This window comes from Carcharhinus amblyrhynchos, chromosome 11, assembly GCF_965287045.1.
Source record: "Carcharhinus amblyrhynchos chromosome 11, sCarAmb.v2.hapA, whole genome shotgun sequence".
NCBI classification, from domain to species: Eukaryota; Metazoa; Chordata; class Chondrichthyes; order Carcharhiniformes; family Carcharhinidae; genus Carcharhinus; species Carcharhinus amblyrhynchos.
Window position 1 is genome coordinate 81,151,744 of NC_137334.1, and position 14,913 is coordinate 81,166,656.

At 44.6% G+C, this 14,913-nt stretch overlaps 1 protein-coding gene across 2 annotated transcripts in view; it reads right to left on the reverse strand.

Moving 5' to 3' along the window:
- The window catches only part of gli2a (GLI family zinc finger 2a), a 405,780-nt gene that overhangs the window by 186,256 nt on the left and 204,611 nt on the right, over nucleotides 1-14,913 (reverse strand). For both annotated transcript variants that reach the window (XM_080199475.1, XM_080199476.1), the window contains one exon: nucleotides 9,320-9,568. In XM_080199475.1, coding sequence (XP_080055601.1) covers nucleotides 9,320-9,568 — 249 coding nt within the window. The remainder of the gene's footprint in view (nucleotides 1-9,319; nucleotides 9,569-14,913) is intronic.

Sequence of the window (14,913 nt, forward strand, 5' to 3'; positions counted from 1 at the left end):
CTTTTAAAGGGGACAGACTGCCTTTAAGAACAGAAGGTTTGCTAAATCACATGCTGAGCACAAAGGAAGCCAGCAGCATGGCAGACGCTCGACTCACCCACAAAGTCATGCTGTTGGCATAACAGCACCAAATCTACATGCTGCCCCGCTGCACTGGAGACCGTGGGTCCATCTCAGAGACAGCAGTGGCTCAAGAAGGCAGCTTACCACCATCTTCTCCGGGATGGGCAATAAATGTTGGCCTAGCCAGCGGCACCCACATCCCATAAATGAATTTTTTAAAAGATGGGTTAAGTCAACGCTTAACCTTAACTTCTCTGCTTACTCAGGGCACATCCATCTGTTAAAAAGTAAAGTTTATTTATTAGTCACGAGTAAGGCTTACATTAACACTGCAATGAAGTTACTGTGAAAATCCCCTCGTCACCACACTCCGGCGCCTGTTTAGGTCAATGCATCTAACCATCTTTCGGACTGTGGGAGGCAAACCACAGTGAGAATGTGCAAACTCCACACAGTGACCCAAGCCGGGAATCGAACCTGGGTGCCTGGTGCCGTGAGGCAGCAGTGCTAACAACCGTGCCGCCCTAATATGCTTGTACTCACGCCTTGCTTGACTTCAGCTTGATGTTTTTAAAGCAATTTTGCCGGAACTGGCACATCAGAAAAACAGGGGAGCTGTCAAGTAAGGAGTCACCATCCGGCTTGAATGCACCTTCTCCTCGGATTCAGAGGATATTACCCGATCAGTCTTCGAGGGTTTCCCACCGCATCGAATCTTTGTTTTTCCTGCCTTCATCTCCCAGACGGACACAAATAAAAAGCTGCAGCATTTACAATCTAACTTCAAAAGAAAATAATAAGCAGCATGAGAGAGTGGCAAGGCTGAATCCTAGTGCCTAGATGACCACTCTTCCAAAAAGCGCTTTGCTGATCTGCCAACTGCAACATAAATAAAACTTGACAACAAATAACACAAGCACAGACTACAGGAAAGAGCCAAGTGGGACCCAAATGTGGTCATGTTACTTAGATAAACACAGAGACTCCTACATCATTTTTTCTTTCAGAAACCAGCAAATCCCATTTACTTGAAAAAAAAGTAACATTTTTATGCCATCTGTAAAACCTTTTCAAAAGAGCTGGAGTCACCACAATTCTACACAGCGTTTGATATGTACTCCGACTTGCAGGGAAGATATGAACCAGATGCCTGGTGCTGTTAGTTTTAAGAAAACTCCCTTCTCATTAATCTGGGAATTTGTTTCATAAAATGGATACTGCGAGACCTTTCTGATCCCACTGCGAGACAGCTAGGAATATAACATTGCCTTGCCCCTCTACCTCCCCCCCCCTGCCCCACCCCTCGCCCCGGCCAACATCACCAATTTTCCAACCCTCCTCTCAAGGAAATTATCCCATTGAGTAATAGGTGCGATTTATTTTAAGTGGGTTAATGCTGCCACCTAAAACAGCAAAGGCAGGAATTTCAGTGCAATTCCTTGCACATTATCCATGATCCCATTGTGGTGTCTGGCCACATCGAATGCCGAAAGTGCGGAATGAGGCCATTCGGCCCATAGAGTCAATACCAACTCTCTGGCAGAGGATCTTTCTTACCCCTGCCCTCATCCCTGTAACCCCACACATTTATCACGGCTAATCCATCTAACCCGCACATCTCGAGACACTAGGGTGGAATTTTACAGCCGCGCTCACCCCAAGAGCAGCAAGTCCTGCCCAAGGCCAACAGACTTTTGCATGGGGAAATTCCACAATAGGAGGAAAAACTGAGCAGGGCCAATCCATGTCTTTGGACGGTGGGAGGAAACCGGAGCACCCAGAGGAAACCCACGCAGACACGAGAAGAATGTGCAAACTCCACATCGACAGTCACCCGAGGCTGGAATTGAACCCGGGTCCCTGGCGCTGTGAGGCAGCAATGCTTGCCACTGTGTACACTCAATACCTGAATGTCACAACAAAGTTTTATTAATAATAAAGTTATAGGATATCTAATTAATCAACTGTCATCCCTGGCATCACAGTGGTTAGCACTGCTGCCTCACAGCACCAGGGGCTCAGGTTCAATCCCAACCTTGGGTCACTGTCTGTGTGGAGCTTGCACGTTCTCCCCATGTCTGCGTGGGTTTCCTCCGGGTGCTCCAGTTTCCTCCCACGGTGCAAAAGATGTGATTAGGTTGACTGGCCCCAGTGTCAGGGGATTAGCAGGGTAAATATGTGGGGTTATGGGGATATGGTCCGGGTGGGATTGTGATTGGCGCACATTCGATGGGCTAAATGGCCTCCTTCAGCACTGTAGGGATTCTGTGGTCCCACTGGTGCAAGAGACAAGTTTTGCGGAACAACCTTCCCAAATATATAGGGCAAGATTTTCCGGCCTCCCAGCCGCTTGTTTCCCGCTGATAGGAGGTGCCGCGTTGTTTGCCAGCAGTGAGATTCCCTGGTCTTGCCGCTGCCAGTGGGAATTCTCACTGATGTCACCGCATGCCGGTGGGAAACCCATGGGCAGGGGGTGCGCTGTTGGCTCCCGCTGGTGTGAGCGGCCAGAGAATTCCCACCGTAGTGCCTCAGAATGGCAGATTCGGGATGGGGTTGACATGGGACAGATATCATGGAAAGAAGGGGCAGGATGGGGGGAATGAAAGGGACAGGACGGGTTTGACATGGGAGAGTTGGGGATTTACTAAATGACAATTGCAATAAGGCTACTAGTTACACCATAAACCTTTTGCATCTTCCTGCGAGCCAAGAGATTGATCGACAGCACAGTACTTCTGCAGAATGCTGCAAACTGAGAGTAGATTTTAACTCAAATCAGCAGCATTGCTTTCATTATAATGATATAAACAAAATAAGATCAACAACAAGATCCAGTCGGAAAACATAATCATGAACAGATCCAATTAGCAATCCTTCTAATTACAGAACAAAATCTTGACGTTGGGATGCAGAGTTTGCCAAGAAAATGCAGGAATTTCAATCGATCATATCACATTTACCAAAATTCTTTATTTTGGTGTAATTAAACCCAATTAAAGATGTTTCTGCGAATATGATACTTGAACCGCAAGAATGCAGCCTCATTCGTGACTCCTCACAACCTCTAGGATTGGGTTGCACCGAGTGTTTCAATCCCTTCAATATTGTAAACCACATCCAGACAAATTAAGAAGAAAGCCCATCTCCAATTCCATCAGCGGGGATTTTCTCCGACTGTGCCCTCTCCCACAGAGAACGCTGCGAGTGTCGGAGGGTGAAGGGGAACCTATTGGGACCTGCAGCTGGTCATTGAATAATAGAATCCCCACAGTGCTGAAGGAGGCCATGTGGCCCATCGAGCCTGCAGAATCCCACCAAGGCCCTATCCCCCTAACCCAAATTATTTACCCCGCTAATCCCCCTGACACTAAGGGGCAATTCAGCATGGATGATCAACCTAATCCACACATCTTTGGAGCGTGGCAGGAAACCAGAGCACCCAGAGGAAACCCACGCCGGCACAGGGAGAATGTGCAAACTCCACACAGTCGTCCAAGGCCGGCATTGAACCTGGGTCCCTGGCACTGGGAGGCAGTGGTGCTAACCACTGTGCTACCCCATTGACACACCACTAATCAAGTCCTATGGGAGAAAGGCAAGTGCTCTGGGCCTCAGAAGCCAAGAAATCAAGCCTGAAATGATGCAGTGGGAGGACTGGCACACAACCACTTAACATTTGCATTTTTCTTTCATTCATTCGCGGGACATGGCTGGCCAGCACTGACCATCTCTAGTATTGACAGTATTGACAGTGTTGACCATCTCTAGTTGCCCTTGGAGGGCAGTTGAGAATCAGTCACATGCTCTGGAGTTGTAGGCCAGGCCAGCTAAGGATAGCAGATTTCCTTCCCTCCAGGAAGTGAACAAGATGGGTTTTCTTGACAATCAATGGATGGTCATCAATGAATTCTTAATTCCAGGTTTTTTTTATTGAATTTAAATTCCACCATCTGCCGTGACGGGACTCGAACCTGGGTCCCCAGAACATTAGCTGATTTTCCGGATTAACAGTCTAGCGATAATACCACCAGGCTACCACCTTCACTTTCCATTTAATTTTCCTCTCTGCTCTGACTTAGACTAGTTCCTGGGATGAGGGGATTATCCTTTGAGAAGAGATGGAGTATATTCACCAGGTTGCAAAATGATCCAGTTAAAACATACAAAGGTCCTAAGTGGCTTGACAGGGCAGATGCGGAGGAGATATTTCCCTTTGGCTGGGGAATCTGGAAGGTTGAAGGGCTTGGCCATTAAGGACTACGATTAGGAGAAATTCCTTCACTCAGAGGGTTGTGGAAGGATGCCCTTGCTGTACAGGGAGTGCAGTGAAGGTTTACCAGGCTGATTTCTGAGATGGCAGGTCTGTCATATGAGGAGAGGCTAAGTCGGTTAGGATTATACTCACTGGAGTTTAGAAGAGTGAGAGGGGATCTCATGGAAACTTACAAAATTCTAACAGGGTTGGACAGGGTAGATTCAGAAAGAATGTTCCCGATGGTGGGGCAGTCCAGAACGAGGGGCTATAGATTGAGGATAAGGGGTAAACCTTTTAGAATTGAGGTGAGGGGAAATTTGTTCACCCAGAGGTGTGGAATTCACAACCCCAGAATGTAATTGAGGCCAAAATGTTGTGTGATCTCAAGAAGGAATTAGATATAGCTCTTGGGGCTAAAGGGATCGAGGGATATGGGGGGAAGGAGGGATTAGGATATTGAATTTGCTGATCAGTTATGATTAAGATCAATGGTAGAGCAGGCTCGAAGGGCCAAATAGTCTACTCTTGCTTCTAGTTCCAACGTTTCTATGAGTATATTAAAGTCGAAGATTTTTGGGAGAGAAGTGCGGGGGGTTGGGTTGGAATTAAGTTAGTAGCCATGATCTTACTGAACGGGGAGGCACGCTCGAAGGACCAAATGACCTCCTCATATTTACTATGTTATTTTCTTTAGCGCAAACCATTAACTGAAATGCTTATTAAATGATTAAACATCTCCACTAAATTAGCTGGGAGAGGAATTTCAGACAAGCTGGAATTCCATAATTTCACATCAGCATCAGTGTGTTTAGTTTTACACGGGAGTCCATTTGCTTTGATTTTAATGTGTTTTTTTTGTGTATGAAACCAAAGGACTCATTCTTAAAACACTGCAGAGTATAGTAATCAGTCTCCTCCTGTGATTATTGCCCTCTCAATCTCCTGCTGTTTGCAATTGGAAAACAAACTACCCACATTGGTAATTTATATTACAGATGCATAAAAAAAAACTAGGCTATATTTAAAATGCTATACCAAGAAAAGAAAGCAACTTTAATCGTGTATTTTAAGTACTGCTCTTTCATAAATGACCCTAAAATGCTGCTATAGTGACCTGGTGAATTGTAAACATTGTTCAGCTGTGTTACTCCTTATGGTACCTTTATGGAAGCAATCGAACGCAATGCCTCCAGTGCCTGGGATCTGGCTTTGATTCTGAGCTTGGGTGACTATCTGTTACACATTCCTCATGTGTCAGCATGGGTTCCCCCTCCCCCACCACAGTCCAAAGCTGTGCAAGTTGGGTGGATTGGCCATGCTTAATCCACGGGGTTATGGGGAATGGGGCTGGTGGGCGGGGGTGGATGGTGGCCTGGGTGAATTTCCCTTTCAGAGAGTCAGTGTGGACTCAATGGGCCAAATGGCCTTAGAACATAGAGCACATAGAACATTACAGCACAGTACAGGCCCTTCAGCCCTCGATGTTGCGCCGACCAGTGAAACCAATCTAATGACCCTCTAACCTAAGCCTTCTCCTGCACTGTAGAGATTCTATGGCTCCATGAGCAGGGGGCAGGGGGTGGGCCTGGATGGGATGCTTTTTTGGGAAGGTGATTCAGACTTGATGGGCCAAATGGCTTTCTTCTGCACTGTGGGGAGTCAATGGTTCTATGACAGAGAGATCCAGACATCCATTCAGCTTAGAGTCCCTGGTTATAAGAGTTACAGTGAATATTCAAGCTAGTAAATAAATGTTTAGCTAATAGCGATTCAACAAGTGTTTTCTTCCCTCCTGATTATTCCTAAAAATAAGGACTTTTTAAAAAAAATGTGAATTTGGTTCCAGCTGCATTTTTTTTTTGCATGTATCACTTATTCATCCTGTTTCTTTCAGTTTCCCATCTCTTATTTATCAATATTATCCTTACTTTCTGATTTCCTGGTTCCTCCTCATTGACTTGGTCGAGGGAAGTGAATGTACTATTGCAAGGTTTGCAGGTGACACTAAAATAGGTGGAAAGCAGTGGGAATGACACAAAGGCCGGAATTCCTGCTACTGCTGCCAACAAGATTTGGCAAATTTGCCGCACGGATAAGCCTCAGTTCACAGCAGCGGGACTGGATAATTCTGGCCGTGGGTGAGATCGGAGAATAGAATCCACAGAGGGATGCAGGCAGGTTAAGTGAATGGGAAAAACTTGGCAGATGGAATATAACGTAGGAAAATGAGAAGTTATCAACTTTGGTAGGAAGAATAAAGGAACCGAATATTATCTAAATGGAGAAAGACTGCAGAAAGCTGCAGCATCAGGGATTTGTGGTCCTTGTGCATAAATCACAAATAGCATGCAAATTGAGCAGGTAATAGGAAAGGCAAATGGAATGGAATGTCTTTATTTCAAAGGGAATGGAATATAAAAATAGAGAAGTTTTGCCAAAACTGTACAAGACAATAGTTAAGCCACACCTGGAAGACTGAGAACAGGACCACTTATCTAAGGAAAGTGGAGGCAGTCCAAAAAAGGTTCAGTAGGTTGATCCTGCATATGAAAGAATTTTCTGATGAGCAGTTGAGTAGGTTCAGCCTATACTCACTGGAGTTTAGAAGGATGAAAGGTGTCCTTATCGAGACATCCATTTTGCTGGTTAAAAAAAGGGGCAGCACGGTGGCACAGAGCTTAGCACTGCTGCCTCACAGCACCATGGATACTAGTTCAATTCCAGCCTTGGGTGACTGTGTGGAGTTTGCACATTTTCCTTTGTCTGCATGGATTTCCTCCCACAGTCCAAAGATGTGCAGGTTAGGTAGATAGGCCAAGATAAATTGCCCCTCAGTGTCCAAAGATGTATGGGTTAGGTGGATTGGCTGTGGTAAATACATGGGGTTACGGGGATAGGACAGAGGGGAGGGCCTGGGTGGGGTGCTCTTTCGGAGAGTCAGTGCAGGTCAAATGGCCTCTTGTGGCACTGTGAGAATTCTATGGTTGCAAATGGAAAACACAGAAAGCATGTTTGGACTTTCTCAGTATAATCCAGGACCTGGCAGAGGAGATTAAACAGAAGTAAAATCAGCCATAACTTAGAACAAGAGAGGCCTGAGTCGCAAATTCTGATAGCTTGCATCTTTTTTAAAATGAAACACATGGAGAGGTTCATTCAAGCTCCACAAGAAGAACTGGCAAGTGAGGAATATTATGCAATATTTATTTACATGTAACATATTTTGACTAGAGCCAGAAGGGTAGACTGCTGAATGCAAACTAACAAGTTACATGATAGTTATCATCTGGGACATTTTGCAACTGGCTGGAAGAGTTCACCACCATGTGCTATTCTGCGGACTTAGTTGGGAAGAAGTTAATAGCACTCGCTTACACTTATAGCTCAGAGAAACATCTCACTGTATTTAGACCTTTTGAGATTTGTAATGGGTTAGGTTCAATTCCTAGCTTGGGCCACCTGTCCACGTGGAGGCTGTATGTTCTCCCCGTGTTTGCGTGGGTTTTCTCTGAGTGCTCCAGTTTCCTTCCACAGTCCGAAAGACACGCTGGTTAGGTGCACTGGCCATGCTAAATTCTCCCTCAGTGTATCCAAACACTGCTGGAGTGTGGCAACTTGGGGATTTTCACAGTAACTTCACTGCAGTATTATTGTAAGACTACTTGTGACACTAATAAAAAAACTTTAACATTTGGGCATGTTACTACACGTGGGCTGGAATGCCCCCATCCTGCCCTGCCACGGGAATCATCGCGGGTGGGACACGGACCGTGCAAAGTTCCCTTGACCTTGGGCAGGATTTTCTGGCTTTAGGGTGAGCGCAGCCGAAAAATCCTGCCCTTGATCTTTTGAAGTTCAGTGAGCAGCCTAGTTGTATTTGTCCATTGGACACTAACTTAAGGACAGAACTGGGCAGGTTCCTTTGGAAGTTTGGAGGGACCAAACTTCACTTAATCCCTTGGAACCACGTGAAAAACCGCCAGTTCGTCACAGAAACTCGCTTTGCTTCACCTTCCTTAATGTTGGAGGGACAGAATTATCTTACTATACTTCCTCCTTTGGAACTCTGTATAAAGAGCCATCTGTAGTTCATTTCGCAATGCAGTGAACCACATTCTGTGCCTTCAAAGTGCTGTGATAATTTTATTTTTCCTGGAACACAGACTATAAGTGTTTCTAAAACATTAAGATTTAAAAAAAAACACTTGGCCTTAAATGAAAATCTTGTCAGTTCTTCTGGCTCTCCAACCCCATCCTATGATTCTGTTCTTTCTGCCTTAAGGGACCATTTCACATTCAGCTTACCTGAAACACTGCACCTTTGCTGCTACCGCAACAGTTAACTCTGCTGTGACTCTTGGTTTTCCACGTTACTGAAGGTAAATGCAAGTTTATACCATTTCCACTTCCTCCTTGATTTTGAAAAGTTCGAGAAAGAAGCTTAATTTTCCAGTCGGAGACAAACACAGTGCCAACTATTTTCCCCTTTATGTGTCAAAAGGATCATGAAGTAATTGGCCATACTTATCCAGTCTCTTCCAAGACATCACTCAAATGTCCTCAGACAGTCCCCACAGATCTTACCCTTGCTCTGGGTTAAGATACCTTTGACCGCTAACCATCCTATAATAAATTACATCTAGGAGTTGAAAAATAGCTCAATAATGAACACTGCTGACCTGCCCCTACGGAAACATGCCCAATTTCCAACATAAAGTAGACACCAGCAGAGCATGCAAATACTGAACATGGAATGACAGAGTCACTTTTTAATACAAATGGTTTCATTAGGTAAGTGGTCAGATAGATATGAAATGACAATGATACAAGGCAACGGTGGACCAAACAAACAAAAGCCACGCTCCAGGTCACAAAAAAATGACTTTTCTGACTCATTTACTATTTTACATGATCAGGTGGAACTACCACCCCACCCCATCCCCACTCTCTGAGGGGCACTTTCCGTGTAAAACAGAAATGAGTAGATGTGTGGATACGTACAATAGCGTTGGTCCATGTAGCCATTTCGGGGGTCCACAGACAAACAGACTGCCCGGTAGGGAGTTTGCTGCTCGGTTAAGTGCGGCAGCGAGCCCAAAGAGTTCTTGATTTTTGAGGAAGAGCTAGAGTCTTCACTGGAGCTGCACGGCTCTTCCGTTATCTTGCAATAGGACTGCCCTGTCCCGTGTGGCCGCATTGAGATTGCATTCCTGCGCTCTCTTACATAGTCAGGCCAGGGGCTTTCGACTTCTGTGTGGAGGAAGGAGAAACCTCTTATTAATGCATCTGTTATTAAAACTTCAGCAATGTCCCTGTTCCCCCCACAAAATGTCCTCATATTATTATAGATTCATTTCTAAAAATAAAACCTCAATATTTTTCCCACACCATTTTCCTCTTGGAATGTTTGAGCTTTTTCATTCGTTCATAGGATCTGAGTGCCAGCATTTGTTGTCCATCCCTGATGGAATTTAAGAGTCGCAGAATCCCTACAATCCCCACTGTGCAGAAGGAGGCCATTCAGCCCATCGAGTTCACACTGACTCCAACATAGCACCTTACCCAGGCCCATTCCCTCACCCTATCCCTATAATCCCACTCATTTAGCCTGCTAATCCCCTAACCACGAAATACTAAGGGGCAATTTAGCATGACCAATTCATCTAACTTGCACATCTTTGGACGATGGGAGGAAGTCAGAGCACCCAAAGGAAATCCACGCAGACATGGGGAGAATGTGCAAACACCACACAGTCACCTGAGGCCGGAAGCAAATCCAGGTCCCTGGCGCTGTGAGGCAGCAGTGCTAACCATTGCATCACCTTGTTGTCCTAATGTGCTGAGTCAACCACATTGCTATGGAACTGGACTCACATGTAGGCCAGAGCAGGTAAGGACATCAGTGAACCAGATGGGTTTTTAAGATCATCATTAGATGATTTTACGTCTTAAAGACTTTGAAAGCAAGGCTATTAGACTTTTAATTCCATATTTTAAACTTTTATAAATTAGACTTTTAATTCCATATTTTTATTGAATTCAAATTTCACCAACTGCTGTGGTGGGATTCGAACTCAGCTCCCCAGAGCATCAACCTGGGTCTCTGGGTTTCTAGCCAAGCCACTACAATACCACTACACTACTACCTCTCCATTTATAGCCACACTCTTGGTTGAAGAATTGATTTGAAACATTACACTTGTAATTAATATTGGACTGGTCTGGCAACATAACGTTAGCATTATGAACTGGAAGTGTAACATTCTGCAATGACTTTCATATCCTATAGACGTGTTAAAACATTTACAATGAAGATTATTCTCTTCACTGTTGACCATCCACAATAGATTCAGCATAAATAATCTCTCTTTAGGTTGTATGATTACAAGATCTGAAGGTCAGGGAGATTATTTGCATTTCTCCAATTACAGTTTGCAATTATCCTCACAAAAACAATCACTGATCTATATAATTAAGCTAAAACAAACGAATTAAAAACAAATTTTGTGCATCAGCAAATTTGTGTGATTGCGTGGAGAATCCTGCCCAACAGGAATTAAGGATCAGAATCCTGTCCAACTGAAATCCTAGATCAGAACTTGGTCCACTAAAAATCCCGGATCAGACTCCTGTCCAACTGAAATCTCAGATCAGAACTCTGTCCAATAAAAATCCCAGATCAGAATCCCATTCAATAAAAATCCCAGATCAGAATCCTGTTCAATAGAAATCCCAGATCAGAACTCTGTCCAACAGGAATCCCAGATCAGAATCCTGTTCAACAGAAATCCCAGATCAGAATCCTGTCCAACAGGAATCCCAGATCAGAATCCTGTCCAACAGGAATCCCAGAACAGAACCCTGTTCAACAGAAATCCCAGATCAGAATCCTGTCCAACAGGAATCCCAGATCAGAATCTTGTCAGATATGATTCCCAGATCAGAATCCTGTCCAACTGAAATCCCAGATCAGTATCCTATCCAACTGAAATCCTGGATCAGAACCATGCCTGACAGAAATCCCAGATCAAAATCCTGTCCAACAGAAATCCTGGATCAGAATCCTGTCCAACAAGAATCCCAAATCAGAATCCTGTCCAACAGAAATCCGGATCAGAATCCTGTCCAACAAGAATCTCGGATCAGAATCCTGTCCAACTGAAATCCCGGATCAGAATCCTGTCCAACAGGAATCCTGGATCAGAACCCTGTCCAACAGAAATCCTAGATCAGAATCCTGTCCAACGGAAATCCCAGATCAGAATCCTGTCCAACAGAAATCTCGGATCAGGAAACTGTCCAACAAAGATCCAGGATCAGCTAATCTGTTCATTAAATATTCAGAATCATCTAATGTTTCCAATGGAAGTCCAAATTCAGGGAAACTGTCCATGAAGGGTCCTAGATCAGGGAAGCGACCAACAGGATGCCTGGGATCAGCAATTATCCAGTAGAGATCCAAGAATATGGGCACTGTCCAACAGGAGGTCTGGGATCTAGGCTTTGTCTCATAGAGGTCTGGGATCAGGAAATTTTCCAGCAGAGATCTGGGATCAGCAAAATTGTCCAGTGGCGGCCTTGGATCAGTGAAACTATTCAACAGAGAGCAGAGATCAGTGAAATTGCCCAATAGATGACAGCACAGAACAACTGTCCAATAGAGGAATTAGGGAAAAGTCCAATCGGGGTCTGGGATCAGGAAACTGTCCATCGGGATCTGGGATCAGTGAAACTGTCCAATAGATAACAGTACAGAATAACTGTCCAACAAAGGAATTAGGGAACGGTCCAATTGGGTCTGGGATCAGGAAACTGTCCAATAGGAGTTGGGATCAGTAAACTGTCCAATTGAGGTTTGGGAAGGGGGATCTGAGATCAGGATGGTATCTTTTCCTTTCTGCCTTTGCAAAGGGACCGAGTGAGGGTGATGGTGAGGAAGAAAGAATTAACGGGGGAGGGAGATAATTTTCAAAAAGCTGAAAGTAAAATCAGTGCAGTTACAAAACTTGCACTTCCTCAGCCGCCTCAACAAATTCCATTACAATCGCCAAAAGTTAGAAACAAGAGTCGGGGGCGGAGGGGGGACAGGAGCGTGCACATCTCGAATTCCCCACTTCCAACAGGCAGCGCACCGAAATCAAGCAAATCAGCTCAACACTGCAGCCGGACAGAAATAGCAGCAGAATGTTACATTTCAGAAGAGAAGTCAAGTTTTACCTGATCGAGACAGTGAGAAATGTCAGAATTTCCCTGGCAGACAGCAGCAGGCGCGCAGAGAGGCGATCAGAGTGAGAAAAAACAGCGAGTTAGTAATGCACTAGCGCTTGTGCCGAGTAGCAGTAGCAGTAGCGAGCTGGACATGAATGGTTCCAACAAGCCTGTGCTGCCATTGATCAATTTTGTGCTGGGCTGTTCTACACTTTCCGTTATTACAAGTTCCCTGTGGGTATTAGGGCTCGAACAGAGATGTATCACCATGCGAGGGGGGAGGGGGTGGCTTGGGGGGGGGGGATAAAAGTTAACCATCAGATCTAAGTGCCAACAAAACCAAATAGGTACAGGGTTTGCTGGAGACCCAGAGAACACTCATGATTTTAGCTCCCAAACTTTCAAACACCCTCCTGGCCCCACATCGCTCCCAAAACTGGCACAAAAGAGAGGTTTTCATCCAAATCTTGCACATTTTTAAATTTAATTTCCTCTCTCCCTGCTTGCACTTAAAACAATTATTTAAGTTTTGTTTTGCAACCAGCGATTCCACCTTTTTTTTTAAAGAAAAAAAGAAAATGATAGCAAATTAACTAAAATGGAAAAAAAAACCCTGACCTTTTACAGTTTATGCAAAAAAAATTGTGACAATAAAATGAGTTCAGTACTCACTGGGGTGCTTTTCGCCATTGAGTTTATACTTGGAAGCAGTGGAGGAATTTGAGTGCACAAAGTTCCTGCCTTTGGAAAACCTGCGCAAAGCCCTTTGAATGGTCGCAGCTTTGCAAATGCTGACCAGAACAATGAAGCCATTTCAATCTGAAGCTTTTTTTTCCCTCTCTCTCTCTCCCCCCCACCCCCTTTCCTCCTCCCCCTCCGAGTGATTAACATTCAGCCCCATGCCCTTAGTAAAAGGCGACTTATTCTCCAGTTAGAGGTTTCGGAGGAGCAGAGAGGGTCAGGTAGCTAATCATTAAATCAAACTCCTGTCAACCTCCACCCCTCACAATTGCACCGGCTTGAAAGGAAAAGGGGTTTTATTACACCGGGTTTATGCAGAATAAATAATTTACAAAGCATTGGCCGGAATTTTCTTTTAGGGAGAGAGAGGGGTTAACAATGTCATCAATCACAAGGGAAACTTATTGCAAACTCCTCTGGTTACATTTTTTTTGCCGCTAATGTTTAGTTTAGCAAACAGTGTTTAGCCCCCCCTTATTCTTGCAGTAAAGGCCACAGCTAAAGCACTCTAGACAATCTGTCCCTCAGCTGCATTTTAGCCCAGTTCCCAACCCAACTATTTCCACCCCCGTTTTTTTTCTCTTTACCGCTTATCATTTCAGCGGCGGTTTAAACGCACAATACCCCAAATCTCAATAGGAGAACTCAGCCGTGAAAAAAAAATCACTTGTTCTCTCCCCATCCCCATGAAAAGAAGCCCGAGGAATTCTGAAAACGGTCCCTTCAAACAACCTCCTGCTGTAAAGTTGCAGAGGGGAACTCAATCTGAACTAGCAGAACAAGATGGTTTTATTTTTTCAAAAAAACTACTTCGATCCTTTCCTGAAATAATGACTCTTAACTTAACCCACTCTCCCCTCCCCATTCATTCCCAAGCAGGAGGGTAAGTGTGGGATTTACTAATCACTGCCAAGATATAGTCCAACAAAAAAGTGAAGCAGCCTTTGGTCACAAGCCTATGTGAATCTTGAAACACAAAAAAACCGACACATGTAACAGCTCCTGTCCAACACACTCTGGTATTCAGGGGGAGGCAGTTCCAAGTTTTTTCAAGGAAGTCCTTGCACTCGGGGCTAACTACATCATGCACAGCCCTCATTGAGATGTAAGCTAATATTGTTAAAAGACCTAAACTGTGAATGCATGTACAAAGCCCATCAGCAAACTGCAATATTGATCTTTGCACAGTCGGACAGAATGTCTTAGTGGACTCAACGAGTTTGGACAAATACTTGTATTGCCGTTGCCTCCCTCTTCAGGGTTTGTCGAGATGGCACTTCAGTGCTTCCCTGAACGTGCACCTCGAGACCCCTGCAATCCATCAAAGAATGCAAATTGGAAGGCAGACAAAAAAAAACCCTAGGCAGACAGCGGCGTGTTAAATAACAGTGCAGCCGCAGAGAGAGTGCTTCCTCCAGAATGATTGCTATGCACACAGTTAGAATAAATCCCCGCTCACCATTCATGTCCATGACAAACCCAAGTGATAACTAAGAGTGGGGCAAATATAAAGCGCGGTTAACTTGACAAATTAAACCTGGGGAGTTAAAACAAGACAAAAATAAGCAATCGGAATTCTCCCCAGGGCGAATCCATAATTAAAAGTAATAATTACACTTATAATGAAAAAATCTTCCACTTTCTAC